This window comes from Diabrotica virgifera, chromosome 9 (assembly GCF_917563875.1).
Source record: "Diabrotica virgifera virgifera chromosome 9, PGI_DIABVI_V3a".
In the NCBI taxonomy this organism is placed as follows: Eukaryota; Metazoa; Arthropoda; class Insecta; order Coleoptera; family Chrysomelidae; genus Diabrotica; species Diabrotica virgifera.
In genome coordinates this window covers 15,511,243-15,528,421 of record NC_065451.1, presented here as the reverse complement: position 1 = coordinate 15,528,421, position 17,179 = coordinate 15,511,243, and the positions used below count along the sequence as shown (strand labels likewise).

At 33.3% G+C, this 17,179-nt stretch overlaps 1 protein-coding gene across 1 annotated transcript; it reads right to left on the bottom strand.

Moving 5' to 3' along the window:
- Positions 1 to 14,628: 14,628 nt before the first annotated feature.
- LOC126892827 (uncharacterized) lies at positions 14,629 to 16,806 on the bottom strand. Its single transcript, XM_050662566.1, has 2 exons — positions 16,689 to 16,806; positions 14,629 to 16,459 (listed from the first exon to the last, which is right to left on the bottom strand). The coding sequence occupies exon 2, from the start codon at positions 16,456 to 16,458 to the stop codon at positions 14,629 to 14,631; it is 1,830 nt and encodes a 609-aa protein (XP_050518523.1). The 5' UTR covers position 16,459; positions 16,689 to 16,806.
- Between the last annotated feature and the right edge of the window lie 373 nt (positions 16,807 to 17,179).

The window sequence follows — 17,179 nt, the reverse complement described above, 5'->3', positions numbered from 1 at the left end:
TTTTCTCTGCAACTCTTCAATTTCTAAACATTTTTTTTCAAAGTATGTTTCTTTTGCCGCTCGTATTTTAGTCCTTATCTCTTTATTAATGCGTTTATACATTTCGATGTTTTGATTCTTAAATTTGCGTCTTTTTTCCATCAAATTCAAAATCTCATCGTTCATCCACTGTTGCTTCTTTTGATTTTTCTCTTTGAAGTTTGGAGTTGAGTTGCTTATAATCGTTTTGATTTGGTTCCAATGATCCTCGATGGATTCTTGTTGTTCGCTATTCTCAAAATTGCTCTCTAAATTGTTTGAAATCCCCTGACTGTTGTTTCTAATAAAATCGGTATCCAGTTTGTTAGAGGATCGTGGTTGTTTTATCCGTTTAAGTTTTAATTTTATTTCGGCTAACAATAGATTGTGATCAGATGGCACATCGGCGCCAGGATAGGTTTTTACAGACTTTACTGCATTTCTGTAACGCTCACTGATGGTTATGTAGTCAATTTGGTTTCTTACGATATTATTGGGGGTATCTGCTGGAGATTTCCACGTATATAATCTCCTTTTAGGTAATTTGAAAAAGGTATTCATTATACATAGATTATGTTCTTTGCAAAAATCTGCGAAATAGTCTCCCCTTTCATTTCTATCGCCCAGTCCATAACAGCCAATAATATTACTTTGTCTGCCTTTTCCTATGTTAGCATTAAGGTCACCCATCAGAATGGTGAGATCTCTAGTCTTGAGTTGGTCGGTAACAGTTTTTACATCGGCGTAGAACTTGTCAAGTTCTTCCAGTTCACTTTCCGCTGTCGGTGCATACACTTGTATTAAATTTATGTTTCTGGGTTTCGCGTTCAACTGAATCATTATGACTCGTTCAGATACCTGGCATACCGCTCTAACACATTTGCTAACCTCGTTTGAGACTATGAATCCTACACCATGACGATGGTAATTACTCTCTTCTCCTGCATAATATACTTCATGATCATCCACATGGCATTGGCCAGATCCGGGCCATCGCATTTCACTGATACCCAGAATTGATATTTGCAGCCTTTTCATCTCATTTATGGCATTGTGTGTTTTTCCTGGTTCATATAAACTCCGCACATTCCATGTGCCTATTCTACAACTTCTCTGTATATCAAATTTGGCCAAGCGGGAGATTCTTCGCACCCCTGCCCCATTTAAGAAGCGCCCGTACTCGGGGCCATCGTTTATTTCCTCAGCCATATTGATTAACCTGGGAAAAATAGTGTAGTAGTCATTCCCTTGGCTTTCTACACCGCTGTGTACACGCTGTTTAAGTGGTTGCCACCGCACCGAGTACTATTCTGTATTGACCGTTCTGGCCTAAATGACTTCCGCTCAATACAGATACTGAAAAACCAGCTGCCGATTTCCAGGTTCGATTTTATACAAGCCCTAAAACCAGGGGGCTGCCACCTCCGTCCTCCAGACCGTTGTGAAGACCTTCTTCTCCGCCCTGGATGCCGTTGTGGGCTTCATCCGTGACCCTGGACAGGGGACCCTTAGCAGGTACTAGTTTCCCGGGTCAGGAAACACCTGGAATCTGCAGAAGGCAGGGATTGATTCAATTTCCCTGATAGGACTATCCAAAAGGAGTTCCTACCTGCTATCAACTTTTGCGGTCAAAATATAATAAAAAATTTCCACCCCCGAGATGGGGTGGCAACCACCCCAATGGTAAAAGCGCATTTCGGCATCATATAGATTTTGATCCTTGGACTAGCCACTACTTCTCAAATTTTCAAGCAAATCGATCCATTCTGTAAAAATTGCGAGGTGAAAAGCTTCGGTTCCTGGGCTAATAATAGGGCAGTCAATGAGGGTATTTGGCTCAGAATTCCATCCTACTACATCGATTTACTTGATATTTTCACAGTAAGTAGGAGACAGCTCCAGAAATAAAGTCTACCCTATGCCGATGTGTGCTTTTATCTTGGGGGTGGTTCCCACCCCTTCTCGGGGGTGGAAAATTTTTTGGTTAAAATAAGCACGAAACTTGTTGGATAACCTAATTCTAAGCAAAAACTGTTTTATAATTTTTGAAGTTAAACTTCTTTACGCGCGATAGAGGGTGAATTTTAATAGGATGAAAACCTTTGTTCCCGGCGCAGTCGCATTACAACTTTGTTCTGATTGGATGTTCAAATGACATGACAAAAATTATCCAATATGGCAAAACAAAAAAGTTTATAATTGTAGTGATTTTTAAATAGTTTTTAAAGCAACCGGTACGTAATAATTGTAAATGTATCATAGGTACCTACCAAAATACATAGTATGTAATATCATTTGAACCTACCAAAATACATAGTATGTAATACTTTTATTTACATAATTTGATTACCATCAAAATTTCTATCAATATTCACCTAATATATTGTTTTCTTACTCTATGTTTTGTTGTATTTTTTCAATTCTAAATCATTTCAATTCAAAATCAAAATAATTTGATTTACATAATGCAAAAATATCAAAAATTTAATCCGTTTAGTTAGTAGATCTTCGCACATAATGACACACTGTCTCCGTGGCGAAGCGTAAAATGCGAGTGAACCCCAATACAACGCCAATACCAGCCGCGCTGGTAAGTTGGTTCAAATCCCAATAGAAACTTTTATTTTTTTTATACATTTTATGATTGTAAGTATATTTATTATATAATTTTATTTTCAGAAAATACGTATTTAGTTAAAAATTTTTCCGACAATTAATGTTCAGAAATCATTTGTGGCATTTTTAATGTGTTTGTGTGTGTTTTATTCTTTTATTATTTTAATTTTTGGCACTGTTTTAATAAAAATGTTTGAGAAGTAGTAAGTAGGGGAAGTGCGGGTATTGCCGCCCACTTAAGCAATTTACTGAATTATTCAAAAACTACAGGTCTTGATAAAAACTGTCAACTGTCAAAATACAGTCATTTTATCTACTTCTAATTATTTAAGCCTTAAAGTATTCATTTATTTTATTTTGCGGAGTATGACATTTATTTTCACAAACCTACACTTGGGCGGAATTATCAGACTATGCGGGTAATAGCGCCCACTGATGGTATAATACCGCCCAGGGTTTACATTGTATAAAAATCAAACACAAAATAATTATTTACGCACAAACAACATCTATATATTTTTTATATAAAAAAACATTCAAAAAAATACTTAAGTAAAAAAACATTTCAAACTTCACTCTATTTGCAATAATCCCATATAAAACTTTTGTGATTATCGTAACCACTACATTCTTTATGCGCCCATTTATGGCAAACTCCGCATCTGTACCACATTTCCGATTTTCCATATTCGCCACAATAGATGCACTCTTCTTCTACGTCGCTGCTGGGATCATCGGAACTGTGAATTGCACTGTGTCATTGCAAATCTCCAATTCATCGTGTAGGGATGAACCGCTTGAAGAACTATCATCGAAGACTTTCCTCGTAACACGTTTAATTTTTTTATTAACGTGTTTTACATTTTTTGAAAGTTTTTGCTTTTCTTTCTTTTGTATTTTTCTATTTTCTTTTTGCTCCAGTTCTATTTTTTCTGGAGTTGCCGTCAAAATCTTTGAAATGCCTAATTTTCTACCCATCTTTTTTAATTTATTTTCAGTTATGACACACAACGGTGTCATTTCTTCAATCGATATATCTCCTTGTCTTTCATTTGTAATTCCTGATTTTGATGTTGAAGGAGTGACATCTGCATGAGCTTCGTTGGCTTTTGATGTACTTGGAATAACATTAGGTTCATTTGTTTCCAAGACTGCATCTTTTGAAGGCACTCGATTTGTTTCAGAGGTACAGGGAGTAAGTTCAGTTTCAGGAAGTTGTAGTTCAACAGCGGGAATATTCGAAAGGGTAGAAGGCAAAAAATCTTCGTCCGTGAAAATATTTGGTCTATATGGAACAATACCGCTTATTTCAAAGCCTTTTTGAGCTTTTTCCATGGTAGCTACACGAACGAATGCTCGATTCAAAATTTCAGATACATCAAATGGTGTTATTTTTTTGTGAACATTTCGTCTCATATAGAGTGAACATTCATTTGAATAGGCAGATTTTAGCGGCCCAAAAAATGTCAAATCTAGTGGCTGTAGCTTATTGGACGTGTGGGGCGGAAACGATAACATAATGATCCCATTTTCACGGCAAAATTCATAAGCAGCTAAAGAACAATGACTGCTGTGATTATCTAGCAACAGCAATGCTGGGTTGTCGTTCGAAGTAGATGCGTGTTTATTAAAATGTTTAAGCCAAATCAAGAACAATTCTACAGTCATCCAGCCTTTGGCCGAGCATTCATATATGGCACCTACCGGTCCATTGCGTTTAAGCTGTTCCGACATTCGGATTCTAGGATAAATAAACATCGGAGGTATATATATCCCTGATGCACTTACTGAGCAGCACAGAGTTATATTTCGACCTCTCTCCCAACTTACAGCTTTTCCCAGTTGTTTGACACCTTTTGGAGCTACAATTTTGGATGGAACCTGCACCGTGGTAATGCCTGTCTCGTCAACATTAAATATGCGGCAGGCTTGAAAGTTATATTTTGTTAAAACTATATTCAAATTTTTGAAAAAAAGGCCTACACTTTCAGCATTAAAACCCGAAATTCTCCCTAAACTGGTTGCCTCGGGTTTCCTCAAACTAAGATTTGGATGCCGTTTTAAGAAAGCTTGAAGCCAGTCTTTACCGGCCATTTTTTTGTCATCGTTGAAGCAGTGTTTGATATTATTTTTAACCGCAAACTCGTAGACGATTTTTCGTAAATCAGTGGCCGTTAGACCATAGAACATCTTTGCCAAATAGATGCAGCGATCAGCCACTCGCTTTTCTTGTTCAGTGGAAAATATAGGATGACGACCTAGTTGTGCTGCACAAGCATTGTTTGTATTTAACCTATCTTTTAATGTAGAATATGGGATACCTGAAAAAAGAACATTAGAAAATGGATTAAAAAATAAAGATCATATATTACCAAACTCTCTTGCACTTTGCCTTTTCCCCTTTCCGCTTCTAACTGCATTTATAGCTTCCTGAAGCTGTTCTGCGCTCCATGTTGCCTTTTTCCGCGAATTCATCATTGTCTTTGGCATTCTTTATCCTAAATTAAAAATGTATAAATCAATGTATAATACCGCCCACTGGAGGGTAATGCCGCCCAAGTTGGGCGAAATTACCCGCCATCGCCATATTTCAAACAAAACAATTGTTAATCGTTATTTCTCAAAATATTGAAAGAAACTGTTTCGATTCATATATATAAGAGGACCGGTTACTAATTAATAAAAAAATCAATAAATTAAGTATAAAAATAAGTTACTCACAAATTATTTTCGAGCTCCTAAAAATTATAGTGGCACCACACAAAACACGTTGACTTCTCTGAAACAACTAAATATGCTTATCATGCCCCGCTCACTCTAATAAAAAACATGTAATCGTATTTATTTTCCTTCCATTTAGTCAGAGGCGCTGATGTCGGCCTTGTGATTGGTGGAACATGACTTTTGACAAATCCTGCGCTATCTGTGAATCTGTAATCTGTGCAGGGTTGCCAATTTAGTAGATTTTCTACTAGATCTAGTAGAATTTCTTGTGATTTAGTGGGAAAATTTTAAATCTAGTAGATTTTAGAATCTGGTAGAAACTTTAGTAGATTTTAGTAGGATTTGGTTGTAAGTAAAGGAATCTTTTATTTTGACAAATGACAATGACATTACATATTTTTATTTTTGTAAATTTGTAAAAAATAACTTCTAAAATGTGCTAAAATTCTATTTGTTACCTGTAATATAGATAAAAAGTAAAATAAGATCATGGAAAAGAGTAAAACGTTGAATTTAATTAGTATTTTGTCATTTAAAGAACAACATAACCCATAATACTCATCCTACAATTTGAAAGTGTATTCAGAAATACTCTATTTTAGTTGTTAAATACTTTTGCATATTATGGGTATATAAAATGGGGAATTTATGGACAATGTATTGTTAGGGAATATCCAGTTCTCAACTACCTAATGAAATGACACCATTGCAGAATCTTCAGACAGCAGTTAAAGTGCTGTTTAATCAATCATAAATTATTGCTTCAATTGTTATTGAAAGAAGGTTTGGTATTTTAAAGAGATTTTTCATATTAATATGTGAAATGAGATGCAAGATACCTTTTGTTCAAATAGTATCAGCTTTACAAATATTGCAGTTGTTTAGAGAAAACATTGAAATACTGGCAACTGAGCCTGCGGTTATTTAATCCAAAAAGCTATGGCAGTACCTACATGTATACATTTTTAACCAGGAGAAAATCTAGTGCAACTTTTTGGGCAGTGTGTGTTTGTTTGTTTTAAAATGTTGCCATTTAAGGCAAATGGCTGATAGTTCAATAATTTTGTCAATAAAAAGTAAATTAAATAAAAAGCAATAAAATTAGGGAAAATGAACATGTTCAGTGTTTTTTTTAAAGAAATCTATTTTCTTTTGTGTTTCTCTTTGACAATGATAATGTTTTGTAGCTATATCTCTCCAATACTATGTAATTTGATAAAATAATAGTACAAAAAACAATGTCATTTTTAACTGAAATTCTTGTTATCCAAAACGGCCTACCCCCCCAATTATTTCGGTTAACGGAGGTTTTACTGTAAATGGTTAATGTTGATAATATATTCTTTTTCTTGGACTGCAGTTTGTTAATAAATTTATAAATACATACATGATATTGGTGTTTGATTTGAAATGATTTTAAGTATCATTTAAAGTATGTTATATCACATTCCGTTAAAAGAACTTCCACAACTAGCAAAAATGTATGAATAAACAAATTGTTTTAAAGGACAAAAAAAAATAATAGTAAAGGAATTGGCTTTATGGTTTATGGTGGTTTGTTATAGCACATTTAAATAAACAAATGCTGATAGCATGCAAATGAAAGTGTAATACTTTTGGTTCAAAGCTTTATAGATTCTAATACATAAAGTATTAAAATTTAAAAAATAAAGACTTAAACCTTTGTTTTATTGTATTAACCTGTTTATATTGTTAATACCATTTATGTTATAATATATCTGTTGAATTGAACTCCTACTTTTGAATCCAGAATTTTAACAAATCCTAAACTTTTCCACAATGTCTCGTCTCAAGCATGATATTTGTGAATTCAAATTAATTTACATTGCATCTTAAATACCTTAGATTGCATATCAACCAAAGGATAACATGGAACAAACACCTCGCAAATGAAATGCAGGCAGTTGGATCTCAAATTCAGACAAATGTACTGGCTCCTTGGTAGGACATCCAAATTGTCATTAAATAACAAATTACTACTATACTAAGCCATGTTGAAATCAATTAGGATGTATGGTATCCATCCCTGGGATTGTGCTAAATTAACACACATCACATCCATACAACAATTTCAATCAAAAGTCATTTGATTAATTACTGGCGCACCCTGGTATGTCAGTAATCTCACACTGATCTGAATATTCCCTTCGTAATAGATGAAATACAGCGACCAACCATGAAAGTCGAACAAGAACCCAAGACAACGAACTGATCAAACATATCTACCAATGGACCAATAATCAGAAGATTCAAGCAAACGTGGCTACAAGATTTACAACAGTGAAATAAACCTACAAGACGAAGCATCATTGGATCATCATTCTTCTTTGCTTAAAATTTCATTCAAACTTGCTTAAAACTTTTAAGAAATTGATTGTAAATAAGAGTTCACAAGGAGAAAAAAATATATACAAATGTTATTTTAATTCCAATATACCTACCTTTAGACATTACAAAAGACATAAACATACCATTGTAGGTTTAGAATTAGAGGAAATGGAAAATATTTTAAGTTAAAAATGAACTTTGTACATAATATATACTATTTAATATTTTTTTACCTAGAACTTATAGTTGTCTTTTACATGTTTAATATGTAGAACTTTCCTTTCAGTTAATACAACTTATTTTTACCTACTTATTTCTTCTTAGAGAGGATATTTTTGTGATATGTGCAATCAGATGAAATTGCCAATGCTTGCAGCATTTTATCAGTTGGGGTTTATTGAGTGTTAGAAATGAACTTTATGCATTATTTTTACTGGGAATAAGCTATAGTTTTACATTAACATAAGTTTACAATTCAAAACGTTAAACTAACTTAATTTTGAAGTAAAATTTTGGATAGTAAACTGTGTTAAGCACAAGAAAGTGACCTGACTTTATACAAATTAAATGTACAAAATGTATTAGCATTGTTTAAAAAAGGGTAGTTCTTAAACAATGGTATTAGTTAAAATGTAACTTGTTTCTCTTGTTTTCACCACTTTCTCCTAGAGAGGATATATTTTTCTATAGAATAAGTATTTAACATTTTTTTAAATTATTTTTTAGAAGTTTCAGTTATGTGGTTCATGTAAATATTTATAAAAATTATTATATTTTAAATAAAAATGGTTTTTGTATATAACAAAATATCCTGTCATATGTCACTTTTTCTTTTTCAGCTGTCATATGTCATTTCTTCTTCTTTTTGGGCAGTCATCTGTCATTTTTTTCTTCTTTTTTGGCTGTCATGTGTCATTTGTGAGCAAATAATTTAGTAGAATTTTGGTAGATTTTATCCTGAATCTAGTAGAATTTAGTAGATTTTATATATAAATCTAGTAGAAAACGAGGTTCGGTCGTTGGCAACCCTGAATCTGTGTTCGTGTTCGTTCGTTCGTTGTCGTTCACTTATTTTATATGGTCGGTTATGTGATGTCTTTGTGTCACTATAAAAAGCTGATATTCAGTCGTGTTTTTTGATATTTTTGTTATTTCATAATCGAGTACCTTTTTAAAGGTAAGTTTTTCTGATTGTAGGTACTGTTTATCTAACAGTTTTAAAATACACATTTTATTTCACGTTTTGTTGTTAGGTCTAATGGCTCCGTTCAGCTGTTGTGTGCAGACGGTGGAAAAATTCGACAAGTAAACATTTATTTAATCCAAATTACTCATATTTATATGTAAAATGTCACATTATTGTTTAAATAAACAAGTAAGAAACAAAAGTTGTTTGTGTTTTACCTTTATTGTCCACTTGAATAAATAAAATATTAAATATTGGAAGTACCGTATGGAGGCTATGATGTACCTAGCATGGAGGCTAGATTATGCCACTCTTCCTATCCAATCAACAGCAAGAATGTTTAAAATTTCACACCTATCATGTAGAAGCTACACACCACTTATGTGGAGGCCAGATTTGTAGTATCCTTCCAATTAAACAGGTGCTGAAATACGTGACATATTTTTTGAAGGGTAAGATCGCATTCTACCAAATCACACAACACTTTTTTCTATGATGCTTATGGCCGGCGACCTTGTTGCACGGTTCTCTCAGTAGTATCGTGGCGTCATTTCGATGTTGCCAAAGTTACTATTTCTCTATATTTAAGATATTTTATAGAGTGGGCGGTATTTGCCGCTGGGCGGTAATACCCGCAGTTCCCCTATAAATTAGTTTTATATTTAAAAAAAATATAAATAAAAAGTATATTAATTTCGTTTATAATTATATAATCATATAATAGAAGTATAACTTCTTACGTGCGTACAAAGTACAGGGTGTCCCAAATTGGTATGTTTTGCAGTGTATACCGAAAACTAGAGGAGATAGAAAAAAAAGTAGTTAAGATGTCATGACTTCTTTTTTCGTTAAAGTAACGATTGCCCAATCAAATCATCAATAGCTCCTCACATTATCGAGATACTGGGCGATTATTGAAAAATGTCGAAAACGACAGGGTTACAGATCTTCTTTATTAAGAAAAATTTTAAAAAACTTTATAGGAACTTTTGATAGATATATTATGGACGGATTCAGTGGCGTACAAAAGACTTTTTTAGGGGGTCTCATTAAGGAAATATAAACCATACTTATGTTTTTTTTAAATGGGACACCCTGTATATTTTGACATTTTTCGTTTAGCTTTTTAATTCTCTTTCATCTGATATGACATATCATATATCCATTTTCAGTTGTTGGAGCTACCGTGCAAATAAATTGTTTATAGTTGACGTCAGGTTAAAGGCACTTAAAAATAAAACACTCGGTAACGTATTTTAACATTTTAATATTAGGGTACCAATCCTTGACATTTTTATTTAGAAAAAATAAAATCAATCAACTTAAAAAATAGGAATAACGAATTTACCAACAACAAAAAACTACTTCACTACAAGAATTAATTTTACAAAAATGTTAACATTAACATAAACCAACAAACAACAATAATAAACAACGTAACAACTATAATTAATTTTACAAAAATATGAAAATTATAATAAATGTTCAAAATACTCCCCGTTTTGTTGTAATAATAATTGACACGATATTGATATCCTAACGATTATTTGAGAAGGATACAATTTGCAGAATGGTATATAGAAAAATGTAATGAAAATCCAAATTTTTATTCAAAGGTAATATTTAGCGATGAAGCTCGCATATCCAGTGCAAGAATATTTAACCGACACAATGAACTATATTGGAATGACTCAAATTCCCACTTAGTTCAAGGGATCAGGAGGCAAGGCAGATTCAGTTTTAACGTTAGTTGTTTTGTCAAGCATAATAAATTAGTTTATCACGTATTTGACGATAAACTAACTGCTGTCGGATATGTAGATATATCTTAGAAACGAATTTAAATGACATTTCTGATGAGTAATATTTGGCTGATCGGAATACATTTTGGTTCGGACAAGATGGAGCACCTGCCGATAATGCAGAATTCGTTGGAAATTATTTAAATGAAAAATTTCATAATCGGTGGATTGGAACTTATGGTCCTGTTAGGTGGCCCCCTCGTTCACCAGAACTAAATCCTCCTGATTTTTTTATTTGGGGATTTTTAAAAAACAATATTTATAAAACTGAATTTAACACCAAGGAAGAATTATTACAAAGCATTCATCAAGCATTTAGAAAAATAAAACCAGTGCATAATAGTTAATATGCACTGCATATACTCAATTGTGTAAGATCTGTAAGAAAAAGGTGTCATTATTATTACAACAAAACGGGGAGTATTTTGAACAGTTATTATAATTTTCATATTTTTGTAAAATTAATTATAGTTGTTACGTTGTTTATTGTTGTTGGTTTATGTTAATGTTATTATTTTTGTAAAATTAATTCTTGTAGTTAAGTAGTTTTTTGTTGTTGGTAAATTCGTTATTCCTATTTTTTAAGTTGATTGATTTTATTTTTGCTAAATAAAAATTTCAAGGATTGGTACCCTAGTATTAAAATGTTAAAATACGTTACCGAGTGTTTTATTTTTAAGTGCCTTTAACGTAACGTCAACTATAAACAATTTATTTGCGCGGTAGCTCCAACGACTAAAAATAGATATTATGATATGTCATATCAGATGAAATAAAATTAAAAAGCTAAACGAAAAATGTCAAAATATACAGGGTGTCCCATTTAAAAAAACATAAGTATGGTTTATATTTCCTTAACGAGACCCCCTAAAAAAGTTTTTTGTACGCCACTGAATCCGTCCATAATATATCTATCAAAAGTTCCTATAAAGTTTTTTAAAATTGTTCTTAATAAAGAAGATCTGTAACCCTGTCGTTTTCGACATTTTTCAATAATCGCCCAGTATCTCGATAATGTGAGGAGCTATTGATGATTTGATTGGGCAATCGTTACTTTAACGAAAAAAGAAGTCATGACATCTTAACAACTTTTTTTCTATCTCCTCTAGTTTTCGGTATACACTACAACACATACCAATTTGGGACACCCTGTACACACACATTGTTTTTTTTTTGAAAACTCAATACTTTTTGAGTTATTCGTGCTTGAAAATTTACCATTTTCATTGAAAGAATGACACCTTTTCGGACGGTTTTTTGCGAATACCTTAAAAACTATGCATCTAACGAAAAAAATTATATAAAATATTTTTGTAGCTTATAAAATAGCAAAGTGATTCGTTCCATCATGAATCTTTTAGTTATAATACAAAAAGAGATATGGTAGGTGAGAAAAGTTTGTTTTTTGATGCATGCTCAAATCGGTGTATTCAACTTGAAATGTCAGAGAAACAAACGATTTTAGGTGCATAATGGTGAACATACATTTTGTAGTGCTTGAAAAACCTTTAAAATGAGCAATATTAAATGTAAAAAAAATTGATGACTAATGTATTTTAAGAAAAATTGAGAAGTGTATTTAACCCCTCATCCATCAGAATTTTTAATACATCGTTTTCCTTCTACAGTACTTTTTATCATAGTGTTATTTCTATGTTCAAAGAATTGGACGGGTTTAAAATGAATGGTTTTTGAAAACAATAAGATCAAATTATCGAGCGCATTTTTAAATTTTATTAAAAATCTTCCTTTTCCTCCATGAAACTCGAAAATGATAAGAGATAGGTACGAAAAAAAGACACCACACAAAAATGTAAGTTTTTTAGATAATAATTTTGTATTTGTTTTTCATTACTGTATCTCTTATCATTTTTAAGTTACATGGAGAAAAGGAAGATTTTTAAGAAAATTTAAAAATGCACTCTATAATTTGATCTTTTTTTTCAAAAACCATTAATTTTAAACCCGTCCAACTTTGTGAACATAGAAATAACAGGTAGAGTAAAAGGTACTGTAGAAATAAAACTATGTATTTAAATTCTGGTGGATGAGGGGTTAAATACACTCCTCATTTTTTCTTAAAATAAATTAGTCATCAATGTTTTTTGCAGCATATCTCGCTCAGTTTGAACGTAATCGACCTTTTATATTACTCATTTTAAAGGTCTTTTCAAGCACTACAAAAAGTATTGGTAGCATTATACACCTACAATCGACCGTTTCTCTGTTATTTCCAGTTGAATGCACCGATTTGAAGATGGACCAAAAAACAAACTCTTTTCATCTACCATATCTCTTTTTCTATTATAACTAGAAGATTTAAGGATGAACATATCTCTTTGTTTTTTTATAAGCTACAAAAATGTTTTATACAGTTCTTTTAGTTAGATGCATAGTTTTTAAGGTATTCGCAAAAAACCGTTCGAAAAGGTGTTATGTTTCACATCTTAAAATTTTCACATAATCTGACCAATCACAAACCAAAGACAGCTTGTGTTATCGCGAAAACACCAACTGTATTTCAATTCTGATTGGTCTATCAGCTTCGTGTTTTCAACGACGTAACCATGGATACCGATCGCAAAGCAAAGTTTGACGTTTGCCAAAAAAATTATTGTAGCTGTATACGTCAAAATGAGTCGTTTCGGTGGTACTTCAAACGAAGTTATAAACCAAAACATTGAAGAAAATAACACAAGAAAATCTAAATCTTATATATGGAGACAATTTATGATGTTCTGTGTGGATAGCAACTACAAATTAGATGCAGAAAATAACAACGAAAGACTAGCATTCATTCTAAAAGACTGGGCCTTCAACTATTTATTGTTATAGGTAAAAAATAATTATAACAAATTATTTATAGTTATAATAAATATTTCATGATTATGACTAATTGTGAATTATTCAAAAAATGGGTAGATTTCTGTTACCTAGATCAAATGTATTATTATTAAATTCCTTCCTCTCATTCTACTGAATTTTTAACCTATCACTTTGTTCGTGAAATAGTCTAATAAAATACCACTCGTGATTTAATTTATCTTATAAGTGTGTCTTTTATTTCTAAACTCAACTGAGTTGCTTAAAGAAAACACCACTCGTCCTACGGACTCGTGGTGTTTTCAAGCAACTCAGTTTCGTTTAGAAGTAAATCGACAGACTTATCGCGAAAATTGAATCACTAGTGGTATTACTATTGAAAATTGCTAATTTTCAACCACGAATAACTCAAAAGTATCGAGTTTTCAAAAAAAATTATAGAGCAGTTTTTGCTTAGAATTGAGTTCTCTAGCCACTTCCGTGTTTATTTTAAGCAAAAAATTTTCCACCCTCGAGAAGGGGTGGGAACCACCCCCCCAAGATAAAAGCACACATCGGCATAGGGTAGACTTTGAATTAGAAGATAAGTAGAAGCTATTCCCAAAATTTTATTAAAATCCATGCAGTTAGGATAGAATCCGGAGGTAATATCCTAGTCTTGCTCCCATTGACTGGCGTATAAGTATTTTTTTCTACAACCGTGTTAAAAATGCAATTTTTAGCACTACATACGAGCGTTAAAAATGCTACTTTAAGGCACTAGTGCTTTAAAAATTTTATGGCACTGCAGTTCGTATTGACCGTGTAATGTCAAAAAAATATAAAAATGGAATGTCAGTCAAGTTCAAGTAGGGGAAAGGTAGGTAAAGTGGAATAATTACCGATTCAAGCTTGTATCCCGGTAGAAGTATTCGTCTTAAAAGTTTGAGTTTATGGAAGAAGCCACTTACGTTATAGCCCTACGTAGTACTGTTAAGAAATTAAACTAATATATCACCACTTCGGAGAAAAACGTCAAAAATAAAAGTGGTGTAATATTCCACTTTACCCGCCATATTGGAGGTAAAGCGGAATACAAAAACTTAAAATGAATTAATATTATTTATTCAACTAAGCATATAAACAGAGCTCAGGAACATTGAAAAACCCTCGTCTTAACTGTTTTGGTTCATTAATAATCATTTTAATGTCCTTAATGTTGTAATCTAATACATCATCTTTATTAGGCCATTTGAAATATTTTTGCGTCCTTTCCATACACTTTACAGACGCTGATTCACCTGATTTTGAAATTACTAAACCGGGAAATGTTTGTCCGTTGTACTCTACAGCTACATATATCCCTTCCTTAATATCTTCTGTTTTTATGGTAGGAATTTGAACTGGTAGGTCCAACTCTGAACCGCTGTCGGTGTCACTATAAATGCTGATGTTTGCATCATCTTCTTCGCTGTCGCTTTGAAATAGTTGCTTCGTAACTTTCTTGATTGGATTTTTTGGGGTCGGAGCCTTCAAATTCTTTAACTCTTCAATAAAAGGGGTAGAAGTTGCTACTACAGTTTTTCCTGATCGAGCCCTTTTCTTCGTTGGATTTTCGATATTTGAAGCGACCCGTGGGATAGGTAAAATATCCGCAGGACTAACAATAGTCTTATGGAGGAGAATGTCATTTGACACTGGAGTGGACGCTGATGGCAGGTTAGATGTAGCGAGTAGAGGCCCAGGACGATCAGTTGTATCTGCAGCCACGAAAACGTTTGGATCAGGTCTCTCAAACGGCCAAATACCCGTCTTCTTAAATCCTGAGATAGCTGTTGCCATACTAGCTGCCTTCAAGTAAGCTTCTCCGAAGAGAGGACCGACATCATGAATCGTCACAACTTTCCCCGGGTGGGTTCGCAGCCAAACTCGCACTGCCTGTTCATAGAAGGTCGACATGGGATACATAAATGATACGTCCAGTGGCTGAAGTCGATGTGTGCAATGTGGTGGTAGCACCAGGATGTCTACAAAGTTTTTCTTAGCAAGCTCTAAGACTTCAATGTTTTTTATGTGGGTTGAATGGCCATCTAAAATTAGTAAAACCCTGTCCTCGGAGGTAGGCTTCGCAAATTTAATAAAATGGTGAAACCAAGCCGTAAAGATTTCGGTCTGCATCCATCCAGAAGCATGCGTGAAAATTTTGGTATTCAGAGGAACTCCAATGTCGAATGTCAAGTGATGTCTCACCCGTGGAAAAATAAGAGCAGGAGGGATGTATTCCCCTGCAGCGTTGAAGCAAATTTCTGCAGTTGTAAGCGTACCTCTTTCAGCTGATGATAAAACTCCTACTTGCTTTTTCCCCTTTTTTGAAATAATCTTTGAAGGCTTATTTGGCACGGTAGAGATTCCGGTTTCGTCACAATTATAGATGCGGTTAGGTTTGTAGTTGTGTTTTTGGTATAAGTCTTCCAATAAATCAAAGAACTTTCCGACACTAACTGCGTTAAATGCTGACGCTCGCGCTGCTGACGTTTTTTCTGGAAGTCGAAGTGAAAGAACTGGGTGCCGTTTCATGAAACCAAGCAACCATACTTTACCAGCTTCTTTCTTCTCATTATTGAATCTATGTTCAATGTTATTTCGTATGGCAAACTCGTAGGTAAGATATTTTAAGTCAGAAATAGTTAGCCCAAACAGGCGTTCTTCCATTTTAAGAATATAGTCTACCAACATCCTCTCTTGATCTACCGTGAACACGCAACGGAATCGTCCAAGTTGCTTCACTAAACGTTCTTCTGGTGGTCGCTTTAATCTTCTAAAAAGAGTTGTCGATGGAATGTTATATTGTTTTGCAGAAGAATGAATTGATAAACCACCTTGACATGCAGTTAGAGCCTCAGCCATTGCCTTCTCGTCCCAACTCTGCTGCGAAGTCTTTCGTTTGTAAAAATTAGGCATGCTAAAAAAATGTTGTCACTTAATAACATTGTTAAACTTTCAGGAGGTAAAGTGGAACGTCATTCCGCTTTACCCGCATACGTTTCATTCCACTTTACCAGCATCAACATTTTTTCTGTACAAACACGATAGCTACTAACCAAACGTGCTAATAAGTTAAAGAAAGAGTATTTATGTCCACAAATAACCATTTTATACAATAGATAATAAATACGGTTAGAAAAACTTACCTGTTGCTGATAAGAAATTTCGTCTTAGTCACCAAATATTACAACTTTTTGTTAAAAAACAATGATCTTGTTTAACTCACATGAACATATCAATGAAAGTGCGCCATATTGAAGTAAATATTGCAAAATGTCAAAAGGTATATTGTGGTAGGAGTTACAACAAAAACCGCCAATTTTGAAATTAAATTTTAAGCTTATTCCGCTTTACCCACCCATTCCACTTTACCTACCTTTCCCCTACTAGTTATTTATGATATGTGTTTTTTTCTACAATCGTGTTAAAATAGTATATTGTACAAGAAAGAAAAAAGACACATTTCTCACGAGCGCATAAGTTTCTCACGAGGCGAGTGCCGCAAATCAAGCGAGAGAGAAATATGTCATTTTCTCTCGTGTTGTACACTGTACTTTTTCTATGGATGCGTTTTTGTCAAGAGTTCAAATTTCAAAATTAAATAATTTAGGTGCTTTTAGGTATATTATATGCCTAA